General features: G+C 39.9%; 1 protein-coding gene across 2 annotated transcripts in view; it reads left to right on the top strand.

Annotated features, from left to right (window-relative positions):
- KCNQ5 (potassium voltage-gated channel subfamily Q member 5) overlaps window positions 1-27,734 on the top strand; it is a 277,823-nt gene that overhangs the window by 229,357 nt on the left and 20,732 nt on the right. Inside the window, exons 6-10 of one of the 2 annotated variants that reach the window (XM_065681426.1) lie at window positions 6,344-6,454; window positions 8,123-8,218; window positions 11,470-11,564; window positions 13,104-13,130; window positions 21,534-21,754. In XM_065681426.1, coding sequence (XP_065537498.1) covers window positions 6,344-6,454; window positions 8,123-8,218; window positions 11,470-11,564; window positions 13,104-13,130; window positions 21,534-21,754 — 550 coding nt within the window. The remainder of the gene's footprint in view (window positions 1-6,343; window positions 6,455-8,122; window positions 8,219-11,469; window positions 11,565-13,103; window positions 13,131-21,533; window positions 21,755-27,734) is intronic. The other variant, XM_065681424.1, reaches the window with a different exon arrangement.

Here is a 27,734-nt window from a genome sequence, read left to right as displayed (position 1 = left end):
TGCTTGAAATACTTCAGAAGTATTTTTAATAAGTTTTCTTTACCTGTTGAGCAAAGGTTAAGATCATTTCCTATTAGTAGGACTAGTTTGTGTATTTGACGTTTATTCATTTAAGGGTTAATAATTTGTTACGTGTCTTCTCTAGAGATTATATTTCTGTGCACAAAACTGGGAGCTTGGAAAAGCCAGACCTAATAGGTCTTACTTGTGCATTTACAAATACACAGAAATATTTTTCCCAAAGTGTGTTGCTTTAGAGCATCAAGACAGACCTCTGATACAATATACATTTTCACCCTGTAATCCAAACATATATAAGATTTGTATTGGCTGAAGTCATGAGAGAAAGTTTTGCCCCAGTCACTTCCCTGTAGTTTCTTTTGTTTCTCTTTTCTTCAAAAGCTGAGGTCTAGGTTTGGCTTAAAGGTTTCTAACCTGGCTGTATTGACATGGTCTTGAAGCGTCTAGCTTAGGATGAGCACCCTGGCTCCAGCAGTCTGCAGGTACCACTGAGCCTTTGAGGACAGCACTGGGTATGTGGTCCTGTGAGAGACCTTCCTGTGGCAGTGCACATGTCTGGGAATGCAGACATGCTTTCAGCCATTCAGTTCTCCAGGAAACACCCTCTATCTCTCTACAAAGCCATGTGTGATTTAGCACTGCTTAGGCAGGACTAAGAGGATTGTACCCACCTGCCAGCAGGCAACAGTGGGTACAAAAGTAGAAATATATGCATAAGGAATGGGAAAGTAACAGCAAACTCAGACCTCAACTCAGACATCTGACTGAGGCTCCTGTTAGATCCAGATCCTTCTCCCTGAGCTGTTCTAGAAGCCGGAACAAGATCTTTATGTTAGAATTTGCTTCTCCACTTCTTGCTGACTGCTATTTTTTAGGAAAGATGCTGCTAAAAATTGTGTAAATAGGTGCTTAAAATATTTTGTACACTATGAAGATGTATGAGTCGTAGGTCAGATAAGTAGTGCAACTGAGAAAATAGGAATCTTTTTTTGACATCAGGAGGAAAAACAACAAATTGTAATAAAAAAAATTAAAACCATCTATATTGTATAGTGTTATGTCTTCTTTCCCCAGTGTGTGACATGAATGCAGTTAAATTTTTAATGTGTTTAAGTGCACAAAGTGACTGAAAATCAGTTTCCCACTTACCTGTTATCTTTGCCATTTTAATAATGGCATTTTTTGTATAATATGTAAAACAGTATGTGGGAAATGCATAACGTGCTTCTTAGTCATGGTTGTTTTTACTGCCAGAGTAACCCACATGCAGACTTTGAAAAGGTCAGATTGTGTAGCATTCTAGGGGAAACTAATGCTTAGTCTCATTGATTTGTTTATTTGCAAAATTTGTTCTAACTTAAACCATGGAGTATCTACCAAATCCCAGAATGAATTCTGTGATGGCAGAATAACAAGCAAAGACTGCATTGAAGTCAGGCGCAGATAGTGCCTTACAAATAGTAGCCTTACATTTCAAGCTTTTAGAGGCACTTATGCCCCTCTTTACAGGACCAGGCCCAGCATGCATGAGTTAAACCATTCATTAATTCAGATTATTTGAGGCTCACAACCTGCTATGGTCATTTCACTGACTCCATTTCTAAAGCCCATATTTTTATACTGAACTAAAAGGCAGGATATGGCATCCTGATTTACGTATGAGTACTCTATTTGCAGTTGTATGGTGTACTGTGCAACCTGCAGTTTAAACATCATGCTAATGTTACTATCGTTAATATTCTTTTGATTGGGGTCCACACAGTGCTGCCTAACACAGCAGCAGACAACACTGTGTGTTCTATGAAGAGCTCAATTTCAACATTTGCTTTGGTAGAGAGGGGTAAATTTATTTAATAACAAAATAACTAAACTATATGGGAACAAAAGGTCAATTAAAAAACTTAAGTATTTCAAAACCAAACCATGTGTAGTTTTCTGAGGACTGCTAGAACTAGCTAGAACTGTGTGTTCTTATAGTGGCATTTAATTTGTACATCAATTAATTTTACCTGCAAATGTAAACCAATTAAGATTCCTGTCTCTCTTATGCATTTGACAGAGCTTCTCTTACTAAGTCATCATTTTTTAGTAGTATCCAGTAGTTACAGCTGGATACAGAATGGTTCTGGCACTTCACAGTGACCTCTAGGTCAACAAAACATATTACAATGAATAATGTCACAATTACTAGCTCAAATGAGCTAATATCAATGACGTTTTTCCCACTTTATATAATGATAGCATGAGCAAACTACTTTTTTTTCTCAGTTAATTGATGTCAGGTAAAGATTCAAAAGGTAAGTACTGCTAGCAGAACATAAAATGACATCACAAAGAAATATTAGGGTAGAGGAGGGCCTCCTGGGTCCTATCTCATCTAATTGAAGGCATCTAGGTTATACAATCACATTCTTTATTATATTACCTCACTTACTATTAGCATATTTATTCGCTCCAGCAATGAGTTATAATAGAGGTTTTATTGTTGCTGTGAGTTTTGCGTCCAGGCAGGTGACACTGCCCACCTTGGCTGGTCTGTCCAGACACTTCATTCACAGAAGCAGCCAAAATGGAGTGGTTTGCAACTGGTGCAAAAGAAAAGACTCAGCTAGCTCATTTAGCAACGTAGGAGTGTGATTCAGTTTCTTGGCATATAATGCCATGGAAGATCTCTGTGAGAGTCTCTCTCCTGCCTCTGCTGTGGATGGTCCCTGTTCAGATGCCTTACAGCATCTCGGGCAACACTAGATGTTTGTTTTCAGGCAAGCCTAAGTCCTACATTTTAGGTTTGGGTGAGCTATGTGCTGCCAGAATCTCTCTTTCCATTGTGCACATTGTGGTGACCAGATCATGCTAAACACCATTTTATTTTTCAAGTTGGCTGAAATGAATCCTATACAAATAAACTCTAAAAGGTTTGGTTGTGGTCCTGACTTCAGCTGTGGTGATCAGACACAGAGCTACTCAACAGGTATTCCCAGAAAGGAATGATTTGCACACCTTGTTATTTCTTTCACTGTATCTTTAACCTCTTCATCACCACTTTGCTTCCCGTGACCAACTCCCTTCTCAGATAAACAACATGTCCCTAATTACCTTCAGGGGTTTGCTGCAGATTTTGTAGGTCTGTTACCTAGTCACCCATGATCTTGCATGGTACCTCTGTTGCAGTCACCTGCATGCTGTGTCCTTGCAATATTGCAGTCTCCAAAAGATCCCAAATAATTTCCTCCAGTCACCTTCAAAATTTGGTGACTTCTCCCTTAACTATCCAGTGATGTCTGGAAATTTCTCATGTTTCATGGTCTCACATCCAGTCATTTTCCTCCACACCCTGTTCAGTTAATTTAACCTCAGGATTATGCCAGTCAGGGCCTGGCCACTGGTTTAGTCATTCACTTGCAGCACTAGCAAAGATGGATTCCTCAACTTGACCAGAAGTTGTCTGGAAAAATGTTTTCTTACTTGTGTGATGAGAGGAATATAAAATGAAGAACAAACCCATTTATTCAGTGTTGAATAAGGCAATACAGCACGGTGTTGACACCTATACAGCCATGTTAAAACCATCCTGAGATAAAAGAGCTCAAAGTGAGCAAGAAGCAACTGATACTGTTAATCACAGACTGATAGCATTAAGTCCTCAGGAGCTAAAAGAATGGGGGAAAGGCTTTAATGTGGTCTTGTTGTTTTCTTTGGAGAAAATCCAGAACACAGTCTGTGTGAGTGCTCCCAGTTTTGGATTGCTCCCAGATGTCAGATTCCAAAGGTTCGAGTTTGTCCTTCACCCTTTCAGAAGACAGTTCGGTGGCAATATCATTAATATGCAGATGACTCTTAGTGCTGTTGCCTTCTGCTCTGCCTAGGCAGGAGATATCTCTGTACTTTCCAGTCTCTGGCAGAGATAGGGATCTGGACAGAAGCCAAGAAAGTGGGCTTGTTCCAGAGCTTCAAACGGCTTCACAGTTATTGGCCTGGAAACGAATTTTGAGGAACTTTTATTCAGGGATTCATTTGTTCAAATGCTTCATTGCTCTTGGAGTCTTAATAGCCTCAAACCATTTTGCACGAACTGTTCTGTAGAGAAGAGCTGGGAATACCTTCTTCAAAAAGCAAAGGGAAACCAAATCAAGCCCCTCTGCTAGGCCAAGAGTGTGATTGCATCAGCTCACTTCTGCCAGAAAGGAGGGAGCTGCGTTCCCATCTCCCTTCCTCCTTATTTACTCCCATCTCAGCCACATGCTGCCTCGTGCAGCCTCTGGAGCTTGTTACATGCCTCCAGGAACTAGCACAACTCATGGAAACAGCAGAAACAAACCACACAGAAATGTGGATAATTCTTTCCACCTCCCCGGGTTGCCCTGGCTTTCCAGCAAAATCTGGGAAAAAAAAGAGGGGCTGGGGCAGGGAAGTGAAGATGAGCAAGGAAAGAGAGCGAGACCTGATAATCATGCAAGGTGGTATGTCTGTGACCAGGCTAGCATTACAAAACTCGAGATTTGATAACCACTTGAAATTTCAGGTCACTCTCTTTTAGCCACTATGGCATTTTCAGGGTAGATTACACCCGCAGCTAGCTCCCAACAATGGGAGCAATTAAAAGCACTGTTTACTATCTACAGGGCCCTAAATAGTTGAAATCTAATTACTTCCAAAAGACTTTCCTTCTTTTGTCCTGTGGTGACCCTGGCATTAAATGGAATTGCTTTGGCCGCCTTGCCTAGGAATGAACTTAGAGGAAGCTGGAAACAAAATAATGTCTCTAGAAGGCATTTTCCTGAAGAATTCATTCCTGCCAGAGTATTTGCTGAGCCTGAACTTGCCCACATTTGGTACACGATGTAAAATAATTCTCCGTGCACATGCTCTCTGCTATAACAGCCCCCGGAGTCCTTGGCATTAAGCCTACTGTTGTCTATCTTTGTCCTTTAACATCGTGTGCCATTGCCTGAGCACACGCCCTGCAGCTTCCCATCCTGCCTTTGGAAACCCTTCACTCTGCTCACACCTCCTCCTGCCTGCACCAGGAAGGAAGTGGGTCCAAGCTCCCCAAGAGGGAAGCTCAAAGGCATCACTTTCTCCTACATGCAAGTCCAGCCCCCAGGTTCAGGACTGGTATTCTTCCCAGGCCAGGAGTAGCAGGGAGGACATATCCTTGGGTCAGGGAAGATCCTCAGCCACACACAGACATGAAGCTGTAGTCTTTTGCCTTGGAGATCTGCTCCATAACCATAACCATGTACCATAATCCCAGGGGCATTTGCATATGCACTGCATTTCTACATGGCCCCCAGTCAATGAGTTGCATGTGGAGAACCTTCCCATGTTTACCAAACTGCCATCATATGCACTGGTGCTGTACAGCAGGGATGCTGGCCTTTGCAGAACAGCTTTTGAAGCATCTGAGTGCTGAGCCTCTGATTACACTCCCCACACAAAGGGATTACAGATGCCCTCCTCTTTCTTTTTGACCTCTCCCCACATAGGTCTGAGCTAATATTGTCCAACAGCCTGAGGTACCACTACATCTGCTGTGTAGTAGTCTTTGGTCCTTCATGTCAGGAGTGATATAGCTATATCTGAGCCTGTCATAAGAAAGAGGAGAGGACTGGGAACTTCTCAAAGTTCCTTCCAGCTTTCGATTAGTGTCCAGAGGATGGCCGCAAAGATGATCAGAGATCTGGAGCACCTCACCTATGGAGACAGGCTGAGAGAGTTGGAGTTGTTCAGCTTGGAGGAGAGAAGGCTCCAGGGAGACCTTAGAGCAGCTTCCAGAGCCTAAAGGGAGCCTACAAGAGATCTGGGGAGGCACTTTTTACAAGGGCCTGTACTGAGAGGGCAAGGGGGAATGGCTTTCAACTGAAATAGGGTAGATTCGGATTAGATATAAGGAAGATATTTATGAGGCACTGGCACAGGTTGCCCAGGGAAGCTGTGGCTGCCCCATCCCTGGCAGTGTTCAAGGCCAGGTTGGATGGAGCTTTAAGTAACCTGGTCTAGTGGAAGGTGTCCCTGCCCATAGCAGAGGGTTGGAACTAGATGATCTGTAAGGTGCCTTCTAACCCAAACCATTCTGTGATTCTGATTATTTAGGTATTTTTCTCACATTTATTACTTGCCTCCATTTTATTCAGTGATAAACAGCATTTTTCCTAGAAAATTGTAATAATTTATTTATGTTTGGTTTTCTTTTAGAAACAACTATATATTTCATGTGTCCTGGACTATTTAGTGGAAATGCTGTTTCATGCAATGTAAACAGTCTGCAACTAATTTCTCAGTGACTTACGATAAACCACAGCATTCATTAATTTCTTTTTAGATCACATTGACAACCATTGGCTATGGAGACAAAACTCCTCTTACTTGGCTTGGAAGGCTGCTTTCTGCAGGATTTGCTCTACTTGGCATTTCTTTCTTTGCACTACCTGCTGTGAGTATGCCTGTAACATTTGTTAAAAGGTAATAGAAACTTCTAGAGTCATTATGATACAAAAGGCTGAAGGAAGCTCTCCGTATGAAGAACAACTGCTTGAGGTTTGGGAAGTTCTTCGGTATGGACAAAACTGGGAAATAAGACTAAATTAGGTCACATACTATTGTGTAAGGTTGAAATTCCTGTCTTTTATTATGAATTGTGGCTTATATATTACTGGGGTTTTTTCAGATTCTTGAAAAAAAAATCAGCTGGAAAAAGAAGTGAGATATTTCTAGTAGGTTTTCCCGTAGGACCATGTTCAGGCTGCTGACAGAGAGTAGTAAAAGGCACTAGATGAACCAAAAGTTTATGTCATTGAATGTAAAAATGTAGCTATCAATTTCTGTGAATGATTGTAAATAAACATGATGGTTTGTCTACATTGCTTTTACCAACTTTCAAGAGATTTTAATGGAAATAAATGAATAAAATGTAGTGCAGCTTCAGAAATAACTTTTCATTTTTGTGAGAGAATTTCCTTTCTTAAATTACTATTGAATAAGCATGAAATCAGAAGTGACATTTGTGTTTTGTTATATTGCATCTATTGCAACATATACAGACAATCAATATTTTAATACTCAGGTTCATTATCTATAGATCACTATAAAGCACGCATGTTATAATAATACATTTGTTTTCAACCATATAGACAAGCTAAGATTAAGGGTCCGCATTGAATCCAACAGCATTGAATCTGCATTGTACTGCATTTTTTCCTGCTCTAAGTATAAAGAATATTTCAGTATCTTTGGCATATTGTAATGCATTATAATTACAGTAAATTGCCTGTTTGTGAATCTGTAACATTTAATGGCAGCTACTGTAATTAATTCCCTTTGTCACCTAATTACCACCAAGACAGCTAGTCTTAGGAGGAATATAATGAACACGCAAACTGTTAGTAACCTTACATATTAGAGATGCCAGAACTTTTGTTCCTCATGTCATATCTATGTACAGATACTAATTTTTCTCATAAACACTTTTGTGTTGAATCTGTCTGTAAAACAAGAGATATGTTGAATCTTGTGCCTTTCCAATATTATTTTATCCTGACTAAGGATCAAATGGAAATGTTCTTCCTTATAATGCAGACATGTCCAGCAGAAATATTATACTCCTTGCAAGACGAGGAGGGAAACATTCTCAGTCTTTGGGTCTGTCTCGTAGTAGTCAAATTTATCTTACTTGTTCAAAGGTAAAAGGGGAGGGGTTTCATCATCATCTTTTTTTCATAGCTTATAGAATGAGCAATAGGATTATCTGGATGGGAAAGTGAGAAGAAATGGTCTTAATCTGTTAAGCAAGGCCTTTTCTAACTTTTATATAATCAAAAGTTATTAAGCACTGCAGATATGGACTTTGAGGTCCATGTATATCTGGCATATCTGGCAGCTGATCATTTCATCTTCCTGACCTGAGTTCCTCTGAATGTTCCTGCTAGATTTTATCTATGTATCTATGTATATATGTATATAAACCTTGTACTGTCATATACTGTCATAAACATTATCTGAAGCAATTACATGGCATAAAATCTTCACAAAATCTTTATAGTTGATTATGTATATTTATTTGAAAAACTACCTAAATAATGATAAATGGCATATTGTATTGCAGGGTATCCTTGGCTCAGGATTTGCTTTAAAAGTGCAGGAACAGCATCGTCAGAAACACTTTGAGAAAAGAAGGAACCCAGCTGCCAGTCTAATTCAGGTAAATAAGAAATGAGTAAAAATATAATAGCAGGTTATTTAAAGTACACATTGAAGCAGATTTTATTATTTCAATTTGGAAATTTTTGTGGAAATAGCATTTAACAGATTGGTTGGTTTCATGAAATAAGTTTGTTCAGTGATTTCCATGTGTTAACAACATAATTATTTATATAGCATTTATATGAATGGTTTTTGAGTTCTTCTATCCATGCTGAAGAAACCAAGTCAAGCATGTCAACTGCATGCTGCAGTTAGTGAATTCCTTGGCAAAACAGAATTGATCCCTAAACAACCCAACTGACAGCACAGCACTCTTGCCTGTATTAAGCTACTTTTAATCTACTGCAGGGTTTAGAGTGCTCCAATGAGTGATACTCTTGGTGAAAATAAAAAGTGCCCTGCCCAGAGAATTGCTTTCACTATTACTCAATTCTAAAGCTGGACATGTAGGCGCTAGCAATTCCAAAATGTCTGAAATCGTCTGAGGTGGTTTCAGCTCCAATACTGACAGATCAAAAATTGAGACAGATTTATTATTTTTTTTTTTAAGCAAAAGTGGCATATTTGATCAACAGCTGCTTTGATGGGGGTTTTTCCTTAACTTACAGTCCTAGTTAAATTGAGAACATCCTCTAAAGAATGATTTTGCACCAACCTTCACTCTACTTGGTACACTGAGAAAAAAAAGGGGGAAATAATCTTACAGTAGCCTAGTTTATTTTCTTTGGATCCCAAGTAGTTTATATGTGCCATTTATGCTGTTTTGTTTTTGTTTAAAATCTGAAATAATAAATCCAAATAAAGAAGCTGAGCATGATTCTATGAATATGCTAGAATTCCATGATAAGTTCAGTGTAGATGCCAAGCCATCTTTGAAGCACATTTTTTAAGTTAATAAATGTTTTCCATTATTACTGTACAACTATTATTAAATACTAAATATTTGAGATTTAATATTTGTTAGAATAATAAACATAAAGCCTCTTCTTTTGTATCTATTGTACTGTAGAATGACTGTCTGGGATATTTTCTAACATATATTCTAATCTACTTCTTCCAAGTTTGGTTGCCAGAGGAAACAGAATAGATTTAGATTTTTGATGTAGCATATCTTATTATTGTATGACAGTTCAACCAAAATGTTAGTTAGACAGCATGCTAAATAGAGTAAGATCAGCTAGCTGACTGATTTTAGAAAGTGACTTTGAATGGGCAAAATCATTGCAAAAAGAAGACATTTGTGGTGGGTTCACATGATGAAGGCTGTTCAGCATTTACGTGTTCATCCTCATGTTCAGCATTTTAAGTAGCCTGGAAATTAATATAAAATTGCTGATGGAGATATTTGCCAATGGCACAAGACCTGGAAGAATAGGAGAGGTGAGGGCAGGCACACAGGAATGAACCCAAGGATGATCTGGGTGACTATACAGGGTGGAATGATTCTTACCAAAAGACTTAATACACCAAAATACAAACCTTGATCTAGAAACAATGAAATTGGTGTATTACCAGAGATGTCTGTCCTAGTGTTAATGTCTCTGAAAAGGATTTGATGAAGGATGAGAAACTCAGAAAGGAAAGAGTAGGAAAGAAAGGTCAAGAGCTTCATATAAGTTACCAGTATGTTACTCCAGCTAGTTTATCACAGTCCTTAGATACAAAACCAGAAAGGTAACAATGAGAAGGCAGCTGATATTACCACTGTGTATGGTGATGCCGGTACTAACATGCTACATATGTACATGTACATACATGCTACATATAACTCAGCATCTAAAGACTGGAAAACTGGAGGAAGTAAAGAAAACACTGGGGAAGAAAAAAATAGTCCAGGACTGGAGAAAATTTCATGTTCGTAAATGCAGGATGTGTGTGATCATTGTCTACTGTAACTGTGCCCAGACTTTTTTTAACTGTCTGTTGTGGATATTGATAGTGAACTACCCTGGAAATGAGTGTGCTATAGCTTAGCAGGATAATATCTATTTTCTAATCAGTTACTCTATAGAATTAATCTGTGCTAATTTCTCTGTTGCCATAGCTATACAGTCTGCTAAAGCCTTCACCTGACTTTAAAATAGCTAAGGTATCACTATAGAAAGCTGAAATGTTTCATATTGACATACTTTTCTCAATTTCTTTAGCTTGTAAGAAATATTCAGTGTGAATATTATTTGAACGTAAAAGTCCAAAGTGGAAGTACTGGAACCTATAGGACAGAAACATAAGAACTATCTCTGGCTATAAGCCAAACCCGAAGAATTTAAAATTTAAAATAATGAGGAGATATTTGACAATGAGAATGTCGATCACTTTACAAAGTGACAGGTTCTCCACCTGTAGATGAAGTCTAGATGTATTTCTGGGAGATGTGCAGTAGAAAAACACGGGGATGATATTTAATAGATGACAACATACAGGAAGCGCAGATACTCAGTTAGTAGAAATTAATATAGTTATGCTAACATCAGGGAACTTGTTCCAGTTTCCAGGACCAAGGATCTGTCTTATCATCTATGTGCAGTTATAAATCTAAACCGTGAATGCATTTTCAATGCTACGCTTTGGTCACTCTCCTTTGATATGATTTATTGTGTGTTCTTAAATATTTAGCACTGTTTCAAACCACAGAGAACACTTCTGTTTTCTTCTAAATGCTTTTTGTCTGATATTCATTGTAATTTACCAAATGTATTATGGCACTTTCTTTACCTCAGACTGCAAGTTTGGGTGGGTGCCTCTGTGGACTTGTCACAGATAAATCACTGCAATGTTTTTTTGAGCACCTCTTTGTGCTGAATATCTCCTCATGCTTTCACAAAACCAGGAACTCTTCTTTCACCATGTAATATGTACTGTGATTCACAAAAGTTTTGGTAGGTTTTTACTGGTATTTCCCTAGTACACCTAATACAGCACATCCCAATCTGAGAAAAATGCCCTCTGTCCATAACCAGTGCGGTGGCATTGTCACTTCATGTTCTTGGTTCCTTTGTGCTTTTCTATTGTTTCCCCACACCAGGCTTCTTGGCGGTTTTATTCTACTGACACCAGCCGAACAAACCTGACAGCCACCTGGCGATATTATGAAAGTATTCTTCCTCCCCTCAGGCATGTATCAGTGCTATGAATGATAAAAGAAAGCCATGACTTGTATTGGTTACTAATCTGCTTTTCATTTTTTTGTTTCATTCCCTGCTCCCTCTTGCCTTGTTTTTTCTTTTTTACCATATATCCTGCACGTAGTGTGTATGGCGTAGTTATGCAGCTGATGAGAAATCGGTTTCCATTGCTACCTGGAAGCCTCATTTGAAGGCCTTGCATACCTGCAGCCCTACAAAGTAGGTACAAATATGGCAGCTGGTGCTGTCCTCAATGTCTGTTCAAGCTTATAGATAATTACTATTTGTCTGTTTCATCTTGTTTTGTCTTCTTAAGCCTTCTCATTAGAAATCTCAACTAACAAATCAGATCAATATTGTCTAGGAGCCTAGCACAGTGGGACAAATACAAATCATTGCCATTTGTTGAAGAAATATTCCTGAGCACAGGCATTATAAACATTTTCCCCCAAACCCCAAACTCATATATCAAGGTTAAGGTTTCACCCAGTTCCAAATTATCTCTAAGGAGGAAAATATCAAGTTTAATGCTGAGCTAGTTCCTTGATTTAATGCTATTTTTCTGCCTGTGCCTCTGTGTAAGGCTATAGCTGCAGACCTACCTTGCCAAGGGAAGAGAGCTTTGTGGTATTCTGCAGGTGAATGCACTGGGAAATTTGATCCTCTTCATCATAACTTCTGATATATTCAGTATTTCCTTAGGGTGAATTATGTTCTCAGTTACCCACACAGGCAGTGGAAGATGACTAAAAAGACCTGATGTCGCAGTTTGGCAGACAGGAAATATTTGATGTCCTAGTTTGGGTGAGAATTCACAGAGCACTGGCAGCTCAAGACTCTTCAATAATTCAATAAAAGATTTACCAGAAGGTAGTAAGTTGGCTGATTCAGTAGGGGGCACAAATCAGGAAGTAAAATATAGTTGATAAAGATCAAAAAGGAGAGCGCTAAGAGCCTTATGGGAAAGCTCTGATAAGCATCCTAACTGTTGTTATTGCAGACAGTGCAAGAGAATTAGTGGTTTCTCTCAAAGCTGGGTGATGAACATCCACATGACAGTAAAAAGGTAATCGTGTGCCAAAAAGCTCAGCCAAAAAGAGGTTTGGCTGGGTACCCAAAGCTGATCTTTGAATTTCAAAGAGTTGACAAGAACAGAGCCGTAAGTAATCCATTACCATAGCTGTAATCCCAAAATGCTCCAAACTAAAAGAAGCTTTTAGATTAAAAATTACATGGAATATTGATTTTTGACAAATATGCAAACAAGTTGAAGGCAACGTTGGTATAAATTGATGGATATAAAATCACATAAATAATGAACCCGCCTAAATACTCTAGAATATGACTGTCCCTCAAAAGTGCATCTGCTTGTTATTTTAAATTAGTGTATTGCTGTGCTATCCTAAAATTAAACCTTTTTATTTACCAGAGATAACTTTCTCTAATAAGAGCCTACAGCTTTCTGTTAAAATGTGTGTCAGCAATGCATTTTGCCTAAGTGCTTTGCCAACTCAGTCTGCAGTGGTATGTACTAAGCATGTTATATGCATGTGTTAAAACAACTGAAAAGTTTCTTTTTCAGAAGCATTGTAGTTATGAGTCTTGCCTGAATGTTTTTGTGGTTGCAATGTAATGTGTGTGTTGTACACTAACATATCCATTTATGTTTACCATATATCTAACATCATCTTTAACTAAGTAATGTGATTACTATCTGCATAACAAGTATGTTTTTCCCTCCCACACCCTGACCTGAAGAAAAGAACAAGGGGAAGCTTCTAGCAGGTTTGTAGCTTCTTTTATTTCTTTTACCTGTGCAATCATTGCTTCTTAATGGCTTTTAGATGTCTCAGGTTCTGTACAGTAGGTTCAATGAACTGTAACTGTTAACAGATTAGAATCACAAAACGTATTTTTAAAACTCGTACCAATAGACTAATGCTGCTGAAATTTGCTTCTTTGTCACAGTTTTTGTATGGAAAAAATAGGCAAATTTTTATGTTTCTATACATATTTTAACTTCAAGGGGGAGCTCAGTTCAAACAGTGGCAGTGTAGTGAGTGGAGTAGCCTCCCTAGACCCCGCTGCACGGCAAGGACATAGCCTTGGCTTTGGTGTAAAATCAAGGCTTGTGATTTTCAGGAATCTGTAACTGCTAGTGGAATTTAGAGGCATATGACTGAATTTGGCTTTGTGAACAAGCCCACCGGCCCCCTGTCACAGAAGCAGGACCTCCTGATGAAGCTGGTTTGATATCACCTTAGGTCTGTTCTGCCCTGCAGAAGCATCCTGCCATTCTCTCTTAGAGAGTGTTTTGGGACACAGTGGGTAGGGGAACAGCACCACTGCAACAGCTCACCTCCTCCCAGATGCAGGGTTTGCACTCTCACATGGCCCTGATTGGCTGGGGGAGGCAGCCCGGTATCTCTCCTTAAATAAGCCCTAGCACCCCTGGCCAGGAGGGTAGGCAGGGTTTCTACTAGCCTGGATGCTGAATGAGGACCATCTGCCTGTAGCACACAGAGAAGGGCTACAGCAGGGCTATCCTCACTGGGAAACCCTGGTGATGTATGTCCTAAGGCAGTAAAAAGGAATGCTGCTCTTTGCTGTATTTGTAGCCCAAATGCTTAGGGACAGGAAAGGACTCAGTGGCTATAGGAGAAATTACGCTACCTCTGAAACTCATTAGCAATGGGAGTCAGCAGGCATTCGACAGCCGGCACTGCAGTATCAGCAAGATCAGAGAACAGTGAGTTTACCTCTGAGCAGAAAACAACGAAAAGCCAAGAAAAAAAAAATGGCAGTGACACAGCAACACCCGAAATACATCTGCCCCTGAGTTGTACTGTAGTTCACAAACTCTTCTGGGTTATTCACTCAAGGGTGGAAAGTCTTCACATCAATTACCCATGATCTGTTCCACTTTCCAGATTGCTCCTCTAGCACCTGACTCCATCCTTTTCTGTGATGTGCACATAACTATTGTTAATGTCACAGTAATTCAAGGGGACTGGAGCTGCTCTGAGATGTCCTTCATGAGCACTTCACCTGCTCTGTTAGTTCTGTGACTTTTCATATACATTACCTCCATAGGCTTGCTAGCAACATGTTGATCTCCTTAAATTATTACAGCCTTATCCAAACTATTTGCACTTGCCAAAACTATTTCCTACTCTTTTAACAGCAACATTTAAAATTGACTTCAGCTTTTTTAAAGGTGAGACTGAAGTTGGCAGTAAATGAGAACACTTCCAAAACAGTGATTTGTGCAGAAGGGAAAGGTTGTTCCCCGTTGTACCTGCGAGCACTTAAAGAGACAAATTTGCTCATAATAAGTAGATGCTATATGCAAGAAAACCCCAAATAGAAACCAAACCAGCTGTCAGAACTATATTACATGCTCCATATTAGTGGTAACTGTTTTGGCTTTGAAAGTAGTCAATGATTTAGTCAGATTTTTTTTTCACTGTATTTTCACTGAATGGACGATGTGTGTCTTTCAGAAACTCTAAACCAATCTGCACTGTTGCAAATTAGTGTAGGTATAAAATTGAACTAGTTAACTCCTGAGATCCTGGTCTACAATAAAAACCCTACAGAGCACTCAGTGCCTTTTAAAACAGTGGCTCTTTATTGTCTGATATATTGCTATATGTTTGTGTCATTGAATATACATGTGGTGTATGTGGTCTTTTGTGATAAAAATGTATACGTGAACTGCTGCAATGTACTTTGAGATGACTGTCCTCGACTATTTTAACTTCTTTCTTACTGCAATGCTGATTGACTTGCATGGGATGCTATGTGAACTAAGTAACCTGCTTCTTGTTTCACTCTTTAAATGAAGATGTTTGCACAAGTAGTGCATTGATTTGCTTTCTGAATATGCTCTTTGATCTGTACTCCATTCTAACAACAGTAGAAAAAAAATTTTATTTACTTTAGGTAAAAGTTACTTATTTTCTACCAAAATGACTTTTACACTTACAGAAATTAATCCTTGCATTTTGCCACATATAGGCATACAGTCTTTCATTAGGTAACTAAATGCTGCTGTGCATTTGAGTTGAGAGAGCTGTGCTTAGGAGTCTGTAGCTTCATATCGATTTTAAGAAAAATATGTATGCTGTCTTACTCAAAATATTATACGCACATATCCTAATTAATCATTTATCAAAAGTAATGGTAGATAACTTCTCTGGTGTATCCACACTGTAAGTAAGATACTTCTATAGATCAGTTCTAGAGATCTGCAAGTTATTTTAAAAAACCTGTATGTTAAATTCTCCCTATCTGCAAATGCGCATACTGCATGCAAATAATGTTATTTCCATTTAAATATACAATGTGGCTGAAATTCTTCCTGTGCAGGAAACTTGATCAAGACTGATGAATCTTACAACATCCTGAGAGCATAAGCAGTCTTAAGCTGTGTGTAGAACATGCATTGGGTATCTGCGAAGGATGAACATCACCCATCTAGTGTTAACTAGCAAACCTGAATATGAATTCCCTATTGAGACAGCTCTCTGGTTCAATAAGGAGTTTCACAAGTATAGTTGCTTCCAGGAAAAACTCATCCCTGCTCTGAGAGAAAGAAGTAAATTGTATTCTGGAATTCTCTCCACCTCCTTCCTATACTGTATCTGTTTCTAAAAGTATATTTAATGTAAACTCTGCATGCACCATATGAAAAAGAAAATGCCAGTGATGCAGAATCTAACTTGAGGTGGAAAGCCTAACCCCTTACCTAGCAGTGGAATGCTTAGTAATATGGTCCTCTATCTCCCCTCACTCCTAGTAAGCTTTGTAGTAATAAAGAGAAGCTCTTCAGGATGTACACCCCTCGGAAACATAGGTATTCAGCATCCTGCCTATTCACATGATGTTTGAGAATGCCAGCTAACATCAGGTGCATGATTCATTTACTTCCCCTCCTTAGTGCTTTGAAATTCCTTACTTCTCCAAAGGAGGTGTCTTTCTTTATTTAAGTGCTTGTAATTCCCTTTTTGCTTGTTGCCTGCAATGACATTAATACAATGGCAATAATACCAGCTCTTTGAAACTCATCTGGTCGGACAATTGCAGTGCACAGCACGCTGACGTTTGCTGAAGCCTGGTTCCCCTTCTCTGCCTGAGACTTGAACTTTTGGAATGCATTACCCTGCAGAGATCTAAAACTGGTGTTGAATATTTGGGTAAAGACATTTCCCCAAGTCCAAGAGGATTTTTATAACCATGGCAGTTGAGTTCTTCATCTAATAATTAGTGAAGAATTTTAAGCTATACAAGCTAGGCAATACCAACTCAAAATGTGCAACTGTTGTTGAGAAGAATCCCCTTGGACGCAGCCCGTGGAAGCTGTCCCTGCATCCTGTGCTGGAAGGTAGAGGAATGCATGTGAAATCAACCATCTGCTTCAGCTGAATTCTGTGGAAATTGTGTCTCTTACCAAAAATGGTAATTCTTAGATGGATGGATCTTATGAGAAGAAACCCTTGATTTATAACTCATGCTTATTGCAATTTTTTTCTTACTTTAAAAAATAACTTAAAAGACAATAGAAGTACAATCTGATGATAGAAAATGGAGATTAAAAAAAATAGTTTCTCTTCATCTGGAAACTGTTTTGAAAAAGGAAAAAGTACACAAGCCCCCAGAACTACTTTTTTGTTTGTTTGATGATTGAACTTCATGGTCTTGAAAGTGACATTATGTCCTTGAAATTCTTGTTATTACTCATTGAAGGGGTATGAGGTATAAGACTACGTTTCTTGGGTTCATGGTCCTATCATGAGCCTGGTGGAGAAGTCTCGAATGTTTGAACTTCAGGTCTCACTGTACTATCCCTTGCATTTGCATTTATTCAAATTATCTTAATTTCAGTGAAGGCAGCTCTAGGCTTGGTAAGAATCAATATCTGTATTTATTGGAAGTTAACTGCCGAAAATGGGCATGTACATTTGCTTGCTTCTTGCCATGGGTGATATTTTTTGACAGTTTCAGCTTCTGTCTTGACTCGAAATCCAAAGCATTCTGTCTTACCCTCAGACCCTCCAGCTACTTTTGATTCATTCCAATTTCTTCCTATTCCCATTTCGACCAACCAGCTCAGTACAAAAAGATGGGAAACAAATTGTAAATTGTGGGTAGCAGCAAGCAGTAGTGCTGCAGGTCTGAGGCTGAAGTAGAGCAGAAGATAAACTTGACCAGAAATGCTGGAAGGTAGAAAGGGAAATAGGAGAGGGGAAGAAAAGAGATGCTCAGATAACCAAAAATTACAGTAAGATGGTCCATGGAAGACAGTCAGAGCTGTGAGTACAGGAGAGAAAAGCAAAGCTTCGTAGGCATTTACCAATGGCAATAAAATCTTAGCAATTCTAGTCATTTGGTCCCCCGGAGAAGGGTTCGTTCCCTCTGCAGTGAAGCTACAGTGACCTCTAGTGTCCGTAAACACCTATTCCTTCATAAATCGCAGGTGAAAAAACAATTTAAAAAGGAAGAACTAGAAACCCCTTTGCTATCCCAGTGAAGTGAACGACTCACGCTTGTACCGACAGGAGGAATGAGCGGCAAGATCCAACAACTGACCTTCCATTTCCAGAAGGCAAACAAACAGAGAAAAGTCACTTGCTTTTTTCCATCAAACCTTAGTATAAGAAATGATAGACAGACACATGTCTGAAGAAATGCAGAGATGGCTGGAGGCAGCTGTGGTTCTCTCAGGTCCTTGTCATTTAGGCCTGATTCGGGAACTTGTGTAATTTCATTTTCCTGATTCTTTCTCATGTTTTTTGCCTTTTGGACCAAAATTCAACTTAAAGCTTGGGAGTACTTACATTTCCAATGGCCATTATTGGGTTACATTAATTGAAGGGATTTCCCTTGGATATTATATAAAAGGAGAGGAGAAAAGGGGGGAGAGGAAAATAAAATGGGCTACATCCTGCAAGAGGTGAAGGATTTTTAACACAGTGCTAATCTTACTGGCATTAAATCAGAGTAAAAGGTCCTAAAGGCTTCAGTAGCTACTGATTCAAGCACAGAATGCCCAAAGATGCTTGAAAGAGCACAAAATTATCTCCATTCTGGTGTATCTCTAACACTAGTTATTCCTTCATGCTCTGTTATTTATCACATATAGAAGAGCCCCATGAAAAGTTGGTCAACAGCTTTCCTCTCCCAGGCATGAATTCTCCATTGGTGCAAGTCATACAATTCATGCCTGCGCTGAGCAGGACCCAGTGACTTCAGGAACATTTCCCACCAGTCTCAAAATAGGAACAGGGATCCATGAAGCAAAGAACTGGTATGACCAGTGTCTGGAGAAACTCTCAAGATGCAAAATAGAGTTTCCAAACCATGCTTCCCTCAGGGGCTGCGTTTCTCGTCACGATGCAGCATCCTCCGCATGGGCCCTTGGCATGCCATTACATTGCCATTGCTACAAAGCAGATTCTTTTTATTTTCAAGTATGAGGTCTGCATTTTAAATTAATATTTTCATTCTCAGTGTTGCACTTTTGAAAAATGTCTGTAGTACAGATGAAGTGTCTACTGTGCCTTTCACCATTGCCTCATTGCTTTGATTTGGAGAACTAAAGATATTCAGGTTAAGTAGCCATTGTGTACCATTCAGCTTTTGTAACTGAAATCACCATGTGTACAAATCATTTAAAAGCAGCCATTACTTTCATTAGTACAAATGAATTGACAGAACAACATGTGTGCTTTTTTCTTTGGGTTTGTTTTTTTTTTATTTTATTATTTTCACTTTTCATTTTGGAGTTAATGAGACTATAAAAAATATGGTCTATACTGATCAGTTTTATGGCTGTTTTACCAATTTTCCTTTCATTTTAATTAGTGCATCAGGAAGAGAGCTGTCCAGAAACTTTTTTACTCAAAGATATGTAAACCAAAAAGAAAAATCTGATTTCATGCTTCAATATTAAATACATTTTGAGCTGTAAGAGGAGTTCCAAAACAAAAAACAGCACAAGGGACACATGCTGAGGAATAATATCTATAATAAAAAGTCCATTTTGATTCTGTTGCTCATGCTGTATAGTATGACAATGCAATAATGTGGTTAATAAATATTTTACAGCTTATATTTTCATTAAGTTGTACAATGCAAAAGATTCCTGAGCTGAAATGTAGTTCACTCTTGAAATCTAGTTTGTATTGAAAATTAAGTTTTAGAAGTCACTTTTCTTTCAAATAGTAGGTTCTGTGGGTCTTTTGTATTGCATATGCAACAGCGCACAGTACTGCAGGTCTGGATAACAATTTGCAATGGAAACAGATGACATTTCCAGTACCATGATGTGTTTATTTCAACAATTGCTTACTTTGGGCAAGGTAATAAGCGGATTATATTCAGAAATTATGGTAAAGGTATTCTTTCAAGTGATTCAACATGCCATATAGAAACACATTTATCTAATAATCTTTCTATTGATGTGCTCACTTTTTGGCATTCTTGAAAATTATCTCATTATAAGCTTCCCAGCATGTGCTTTGCCTGCTACAAACTGCATCCTGTCTACTCTCAGTGATGTGTGTACTCAGAATGAAATGCTATGCTATGCTGTGCAATGCATGGACAAAGATACCTGATTATCTCAACATTTCACAACCACAGAATTTTGTAACTACTTTCCATTTCATGTGATTCTGTATTAACACTGTATTTTCAGAGTGTTATTAGTAGGCTAGATAGCTAAGAACCACAGTCCACGTTAGCATTAGTTGATTAGCTGCAGAGTTCATTTCTGTTGAAAACATCTTATGGAGATGCTGAAGTTGAATGCAAAGGCTTTGGGAGTACTAGAAAGTGTCTTAATTTCAAATACAATTATAATTTGGAGGTAGACAGCCTTTGCTATATGTGTTTTAAAAGCACCCCAAAGCCTGTGCCAGAGCAGTAGTACTGCAAGACCCAGCAACCTGCTCAAGAGGAAGGTGTGCCCCCCCCTGCATGGCAGGGGCATTAGAACTGAATGATCTTTAACGTCCCTTCCAATCCAAACCATTCTATGATTCTATGAACATCATACCATGAGCAGCTACTGTATTGCTCCCATCATCTCTCCTGTTGCAAGAACAGGACTACTAATCAAGACGACCATTCCCTTGTACAGGTGATTGAACTTAACCTTGTAGCTAAAACAATATTTCCAAACCTTGCTATCAGACTTCCTTTCTGTTTCCCCTTTGAGCCTTCTGCTACAGGAAGAAACAAACAAAGGCAAAAATGTTAAATATTGAAAAAGAATAAACAGATAGTCATGGCGATCACAGGATGTTCATTAGATATGTTTGAACATGAACAAAGGTAATCTAAGCACTAGGAAGTAGATAATCTACATATCCACAGGAGGGAAAAAAACAGCTTAGAATTGGCCAGCTGTAAGACCACAGGGCCACCACTGAACCAGGCCAGCAGTCACAGTCATGAGCTTGTCTGGGCTCCTGTACCTGTCAAAGGGCCTGACCAATATCACCTGCAGGCAGTCAGCTCACACCCTAATTCCCTGCAATGACTTTAGTGAGCACATATTGTATCATTACACTTCCATTAATCAGTCATCACACTGTTTCTTGGCTGTTCTGTTAATTTGGTTTTGTCTTGTCCAAGTGCTGTAACAAGGAATTCTGGATATGGGAGATGACTAACAACGCACATGAAATGTTGGAAGTGCCACATCTTGAAAAAGCATGAATATACTAACAGTATTTTTGCCTGCTTGGAAAAAAAAAAACCTAAACAATACTACATGGCATGCAGTAATAGAAAACATTTTGTTCTTGTTTATTTGAAGAGACGGCCAGAAATGCACTGAGCCGGCCAGCCTAAGATGGAAATAAACCTGTTTAAAATTTAAGGAGTAGAAATAAAAGATCTTGAGATTAATTTATAAAAATTGGGTGAAACTTGTTAATTTTAATTTCATTTATAAGGTTATTCTGTACTGTAAGATAGACTGCCATTGAAAATACTTCTATCAAAAAACAATTAGATAAATCAGTTTCATTCCCAAATGAAATATATTCAATCAAAAGTGTGTAAGAAACAGATTTGTACTATTAAGAATATTTAGAAAATATTTTCGATTATCATGCAATAGAAAAAAGAAATGGAGTGAAGGAACTATGAAATAAAATGCATTTCTCTCCTTCACAGTCAAAAGCTAAGTTTTAAGGAGCGGGTCCGGATGGCCAGCCCCCGAGGTCAGAGTATAAAGAACAGGCAGTCTTCAGTTGGAGATCGCCGGTCACCAAGTGCTGACATTGCCACTGAGGGCAGCCCAACCAAAGTCCAGAAGAGCTGGAGCTTCAACGACCGAACGCGCTTCAGGCCCTCACTGCGACTGAAGAGCTCACAGCCCAAACCCGTGGTTGACGGTAGGAGTTTTTCATGCCCCAGTTGCCATTGCGCACTGCTCCCAGCCTGCTGATGCTCTTGCACACCCGTGCTGTGAACACGACACGTTTCTGTAAAGCAGAAGGAATTTCTGTCTGGGGTCAGAGACACATAGCCTTCTTCAAAGAGCATGCCAATGGGATTATTCACTCTTGTGTCAGGGGTGCATAGGGAGCAACGGGTGGAAAAGAGGGTCACTGCTGAAAATTGCAGGTGGAGTAAAAGCATCTCATGGATTTGGGTGCAGCAGCTCTGCACCTCTCCCATCGCTGGGTGCAGCTGCTCTCCAAACCTGCTGCCTCTGCTCCAGGGCCAGCACAGCACTGGCTGTGCCTGTGCCAGCAGAGAGCACCCCTTTTGCAGCACTGGCCCCCTCAGGCAGAGGAGCTTGCTGAGAAGCTGGAAAGTGCCCTTTTACCTACACTGGGGTTACAACTGTCAGCCACCAAGAGACATACAACTGGGTGCTTTAAGTTTTATGGGGATGTATCCGGTTCGGTAAGGCAGGTGTCTTCAGCAAGTACAACAAGCATTATTGCTTTTATGTATTGCTTTCTAAAGGGTATTTTAAATGTAGGAAGGACTCCTACCCGTGAAGAAGTGGATCTCTGTGAAAATGGTTTGCTGAGAGTGTAGCAGGCAAGAACATAGTCTTTCCTGCCCACTGCTTCCCATGCTGCCCCTCTCTGCTCTTGTCTAGCTAAGGTTCTTTCTCTCATTAAACTAGCCAGTGCTCAGGCAAACTTCCCCTGACAGGCAGGAGTCAAGCATTCCAGATGAGCCTGACCCCTGTAAGGGACAGATCCTGCACTGAAAGGTGTACTCACACAGCTCTGGAGGTACTGCTGCCCCAGTGACTTTGGTTTCTCCATTCACATTTTTCCCAACTTACAAGTGATTTGTTCTTTCTTGTGAGGCCCCCAGGTAGAAAATAAGGGAAACAAACAGATCAGTTATAACAGGAGGCAGTGACCCTGACTGTTTGGGAAAGGTACAACTTAAATAATTCGATCCAAGAGATGTAACTTTAAACAGTTTCTACTATGGCAGTCATCCATGATACATCCAACAACTGTGGTAAAACTAATTAGCCAGAAGTACAATTTTGGTGTCTGCTTCCTTTTAAAGAACACATATTATTACAGACATGTACTTTGCAAAATACCCAGTGAACTGAAATGCCCCATCCTTCAGCTGAGGACATCCTACGCCACACATCTCTTCAGGAAAAGCCTGGGTAAATAAACATTTCCTGGAGGACAAACAAGACAAACCAACAGTGTTTGCTAAGGTCATCGTTCCAGGCTAGCCCTCCCCTGCGGAGACCTGCCAGATGCACAGATCCTGACTTTGGCTGGGCTACAGTGAGCTACTGGGGTGTACCCGCCACCAGGCTGCTGTCCAGGTTGCTCACCACTCCTCACTCCATTCTGTGGCACAGGCCCTGGCTCATGTCGCACAGGAGCTGCAGCACAGGGCTGTGTGATGCTGGCCTGGGTCTCAAACTGACATGGAGTTGGGACAGGGCCACTTGCTCCACAGTGGGAAGTGAGAAATGGTCTAGGTATCAGAGTAGGGTCAAAACACCCTGTCTAAACTTAGGCTTCCTATGTAATCACTTACATAGCACAAGTATCTCCCCAAAGCCACGTCAGAAGTGATTTCATAGGTTAAACCCCTATAACTCGCAGTGTGCCTGGAAGTGACCCAAGGAGAGAGTAATTTGTTGAACACACTCCCCGGGTATCAGGAGCTCACTTCTGCTCCAGCCCTGCAGCCCTCATCTCACTCAAGCATCCGTTTAGTTTTTCATCAGCCCATTTCTAACAGAAACATTTCCTCAGCTTGTCCTCTGTTTTGGCCTGCACATACTGTCATTAATAGCAATTATCTGCACGAGATCGTGTTCCCTTTTATTGTCTCCCTTTCATGGAAAAGAGGGCATAAACGGTACCTTGGGTATATCTGTAGATCAAAGATAATAACAACAACAGAGCGATCACTGCTGTGTGCAAACCCTGAAAGATCTTCCCGCTCCTCAGGGCGAGCACAGCCTGTTTCCTGGTCAGCGGTTTCCAGCTACTCTTCCACCCTTATGAACTGGGGCCAACAGATACGACCAATTTCTCATCCGTGGCAGAAGGAACAGCTTCCATTGTCTCCAGCTTTTAGGCAAATGCCAAGTTTCCACTCTGGGACCTGATCCAGCTACTTCTAGGAGTGGTATCATCAGAGAGATGTCCACTGTGCTCACTGCTGAGAGGCAGCTCCCTGCTGCCTTACCCACCCACTGCTGGAAAAGTTAGGCACTACCAACCTTAATTTCTTTTGTGTGTGTGTGTGTGTTACCAGTTTCATAGTTTGATATTCTTTCTGCATTTGACAGCTCAATGAAAAGGATCTGGAGATGATGTGTTTAGTTTAGAACATCTTGCACTTTTCACTTGATGGAAATACAGTATTTGCCGCATTTTATTAATATCTCTCAGTTTTCAGGTCCTCCAGTTTCCTCCTTGAGGAATTCTCTGGCCAAAACATTAATTATTTTGGTGGGCTGATCTTCAAGCCAAACTAGAAACCGCCCCTTTCTGGATGAAAGTCTGGACAAAATAAAATACCCTTGAACAGCCGGTCCTTCTGGCGATCCTCATGTCTCTCTAGCATGTTTGTGGGGAAAAGAGATTGCACTTGCAATAGACATTTGGGATAGTGGCAGTATAGTCCTGGGTACCCAGTCCAGTGTCAAGACTTTATATCAGTGATCTCACGAAAAAATAATGAACTCTCACTATGAACTTCCCCTTCCAAAAGAGAAGATGCTCAGATACTTACTTGATTTTTATTTCACTGTATGGGATTTGGGGTTGTAAATGATCTTCCATTACCACAGGCAGAGAAGGAACTCTTCTGTGAGCTCCTCCTCTGTGAGGTGCACTGGACTGTATGCAAAAATAAAGCAAAGAAGCAAACATAGAAGTAAAGCGCTCAGAAAGGAAGAGAAATTGTTAGTGCCCAAGGATGATCTAAGGCACATGGTCAACACAGCAAGTTTGTGGGGCTGACTGACTTCTGATAAAGGACGTGGTTGGAATCTGGGCCAAAGCCATCAGAAAAAGACTGCTGGAAAAACTAAACATTAGCAATTAGAAACTGTCCTGTAAAGGGAGATTTCTAATCCAGACAGAAGCTTATGGAGGCAGCTTAGAGGCTAACATGATTGAAAATGTAGTAGCCTTCCTCTTAGGCTACCCAGGAACAAAAGCTTACTAGCACTACCCTGCTGCATATTAAAACCCTAGAAGGAGAGCTTCTTGGCTGCTAGCAAACACTTAAGCTGGCCACAGGTATCTCCCAGAAGGATTTTGGCACAGCAGCCTTAGAACAATATGACCAAAACTGTTCCACAAATGGCTTTATTTATGGGTAGCAACAGTCCTCTGAAACTGCCTATAAACCATTCACTGGTATTGCCAAAGCGGGCCTGGCAACAGCAACAATTATTTCAGCTACATATGTGCACTTGTAAAATGGAATCCAAACCTGAGAGAGCTTTGATGGCTGGAGAGGTCTTTGGTGGTATGGCTGCAGATGCTCCCAGAGCACTTAAACAACAGTGCAGGGGAGTGAAATTGAGAACCAGGCTTATATAATTTGATTTTAAATAGATGTCCAGTCTCTGGTGATATATGGATCACAACTGCCAAACCTCTTGTTGAAGAGGGGACACTGCACAGATTACAAAGGTGCCAGGATGCTTTATTTCCAATCCTTGTTATCAGTCTAAAGGGGAATTATCAGGACCAAGCAGATCAAAGGGAAATCTTCACCAACCAAGAATAGTAAACAGCGAATCTTAAGAAAGCACGCAAGGATACAAGAATTGTATATGCTCATGCAAGAGGCTGCCCCAAAGGGGTGCCACGTCACACAGGCGAAGATGTTGCCTGACTTCAGAGTGACACACAGCCACCCTCATACCTGTACACAAAGTGAGCCAAGAGCCAGTCCTGTCCCCAGAGCCTCCTCATGCATTACAGCTTGTGTCCCAGGGAAACTGCAGCCAAACTGCCCATGAGGAACTGCCTTTAGCATGAGAGAATACCCACTGGCAGGGGTCAAACCCATGCCAGAGTCTGTGCAAGCAGTTAAATAGTATAGGTGATGTCATGCCATTGCATTAAGGCACTGTACCCATGCCTCACTGTATTTAGTGTAGATCCAGCCACAGAGACTCACCTCACAAAATCTCTCTTTTTTCAGACACTGGTGTTCCTGCCCTGGTGTTTTATTGCTTGCGTTTTCTGAGGAACAGAACCCTTTCTGCTTAAATCATGTTCCAGTCTTGCACCACGACAGCTGAAATCATGAACATATGTGGTGGCTGCAGTTCTCAGTGAGGGGCAAAATTGCCCTATTATACTTGTTTTTTACCATCCCATGCTTCTAAGCCTCTGCATGAGTTATTGTGCCTTTACAGTAACCTAGAGACATAGTGTGGCTTTTTGAATCAAAAATGTTCAGCACTGGAGATACTACCAGCATATTCCATTTGATTAATTAAAAAGAACTCCCTAAGGAAATATTTGATTTCTTGCACCATCCCTGAATATGAAACGCTCACATGACCTCTAGCCTTTCATTCCCTACATAGTACTTGTACAAGATCCTCAGGGTAGAGTATATTATAAGAGCCATGGAAAGAATGCAATAGTGCATTTCATCCCCCATGTCCTCAGTTACTACCATGTAATTTATGTATTGCAAAAATGACAGGTTTTTCTTTCAGTAACACAAACATCTTGACCTTGTGTAAGTTTCATTGATGTGGCAAAGGTCCTGAGTTTTCTTGCTGTAACATCTTGGTTAGCTTAAATTTGCTGATTCAAATGAAACTGCAGAGTGTCAGAACAGAGCTGCTCAATTTGTATAAACCCCACATGACGGGACTAAATAACATTTTATTAGCTATATATCGATCTGTGTTATACAGCAGATTTATTTTCTTGTGATTGTTTAACTCGATGAAAGAGCTCTTGTTTATTATCCTTATCACTATAATTAATCAGGAAGATCTAACATTCTGATCTAAGCTCCAAAGAAATTTTATTTATTTTTTAACCAAATACAGGCCAGTGGTTTTGAGGCTTTATTTTAGTTTATCCCAGCCCCAGTCCTGGACATATGAGTCCATAATTTGGACTCTATGATATGCCTTGAGGAACTTGCTGTGCACCGTTGCTCACTGGACCAAATGCTTACTCCGTGGTCACAGGTTAATGATTAGCAAGCTCAGCTCTTTGAGGGTCAGCAGCAGTCCACGCAACACAGAAGTATGACTTGCATGCATTTCAGATAAAATAGCAGAGATATACATAGCTAAAAAGTCACTCAAATCATACATTTAGAGTAACCTAGAATTTTTCTTTCTTAGTCTTCTCACATGGCCATCTAAACTTGTCGGCTAATGCGCCATTAATTATAATAAGATCAGCTGTTTTAACTGCACAGTTATTGTGCATATAATGAATTGTTTTTAGAAAGTCTCCTGGACCTTCATATCATCACTCAAAAGGAAAAGGACTCCTTTTTAATTAAGCAGTGGGAGCTGTTCCATGAAATATAGCCAGTGCTGAAAATTTTTGAGAAGTTAAATAATAACTGAAGATAATTGAGAGCTGTTAGAAAGGAATGCTAGAATTTCATATATTTGGAACTTGCCTGCATTATATGATAGCTGACATAAATTAGGTTTCTGACCTTAAAAGTTGTACTTACAAAGAAAAGAGACTAGATAATTATACCCAGAATATGTAAGAAGCTTCCCACCAATCCTATCTTCCATTTTGGCTAAATCTGAGATTTTTAGAAATGCTTTCACGTATAAAATGTTGTTAGAGATATTCGGCTTCATACTGTACCGCAGCTCCTGAATTCAGTTCTGATGTCCTCTTCTCCACCGAG

Source organism: Lathamus discolor, chromosome 5 (assembly GCF_037157495.1).
Source record: "Lathamus discolor isolate bLatDis1 chromosome 5, bLatDis1.hap1, whole genome shotgun sequence".
NCBI lineage: Eukaryota > Metazoa > Chordata > Aves > Psittaciformes > Psittacidae > Lathamus > Lathamus discolor.
This window is presented reverse-complemented; position numbering and strand designations above follow the sequence as displayed.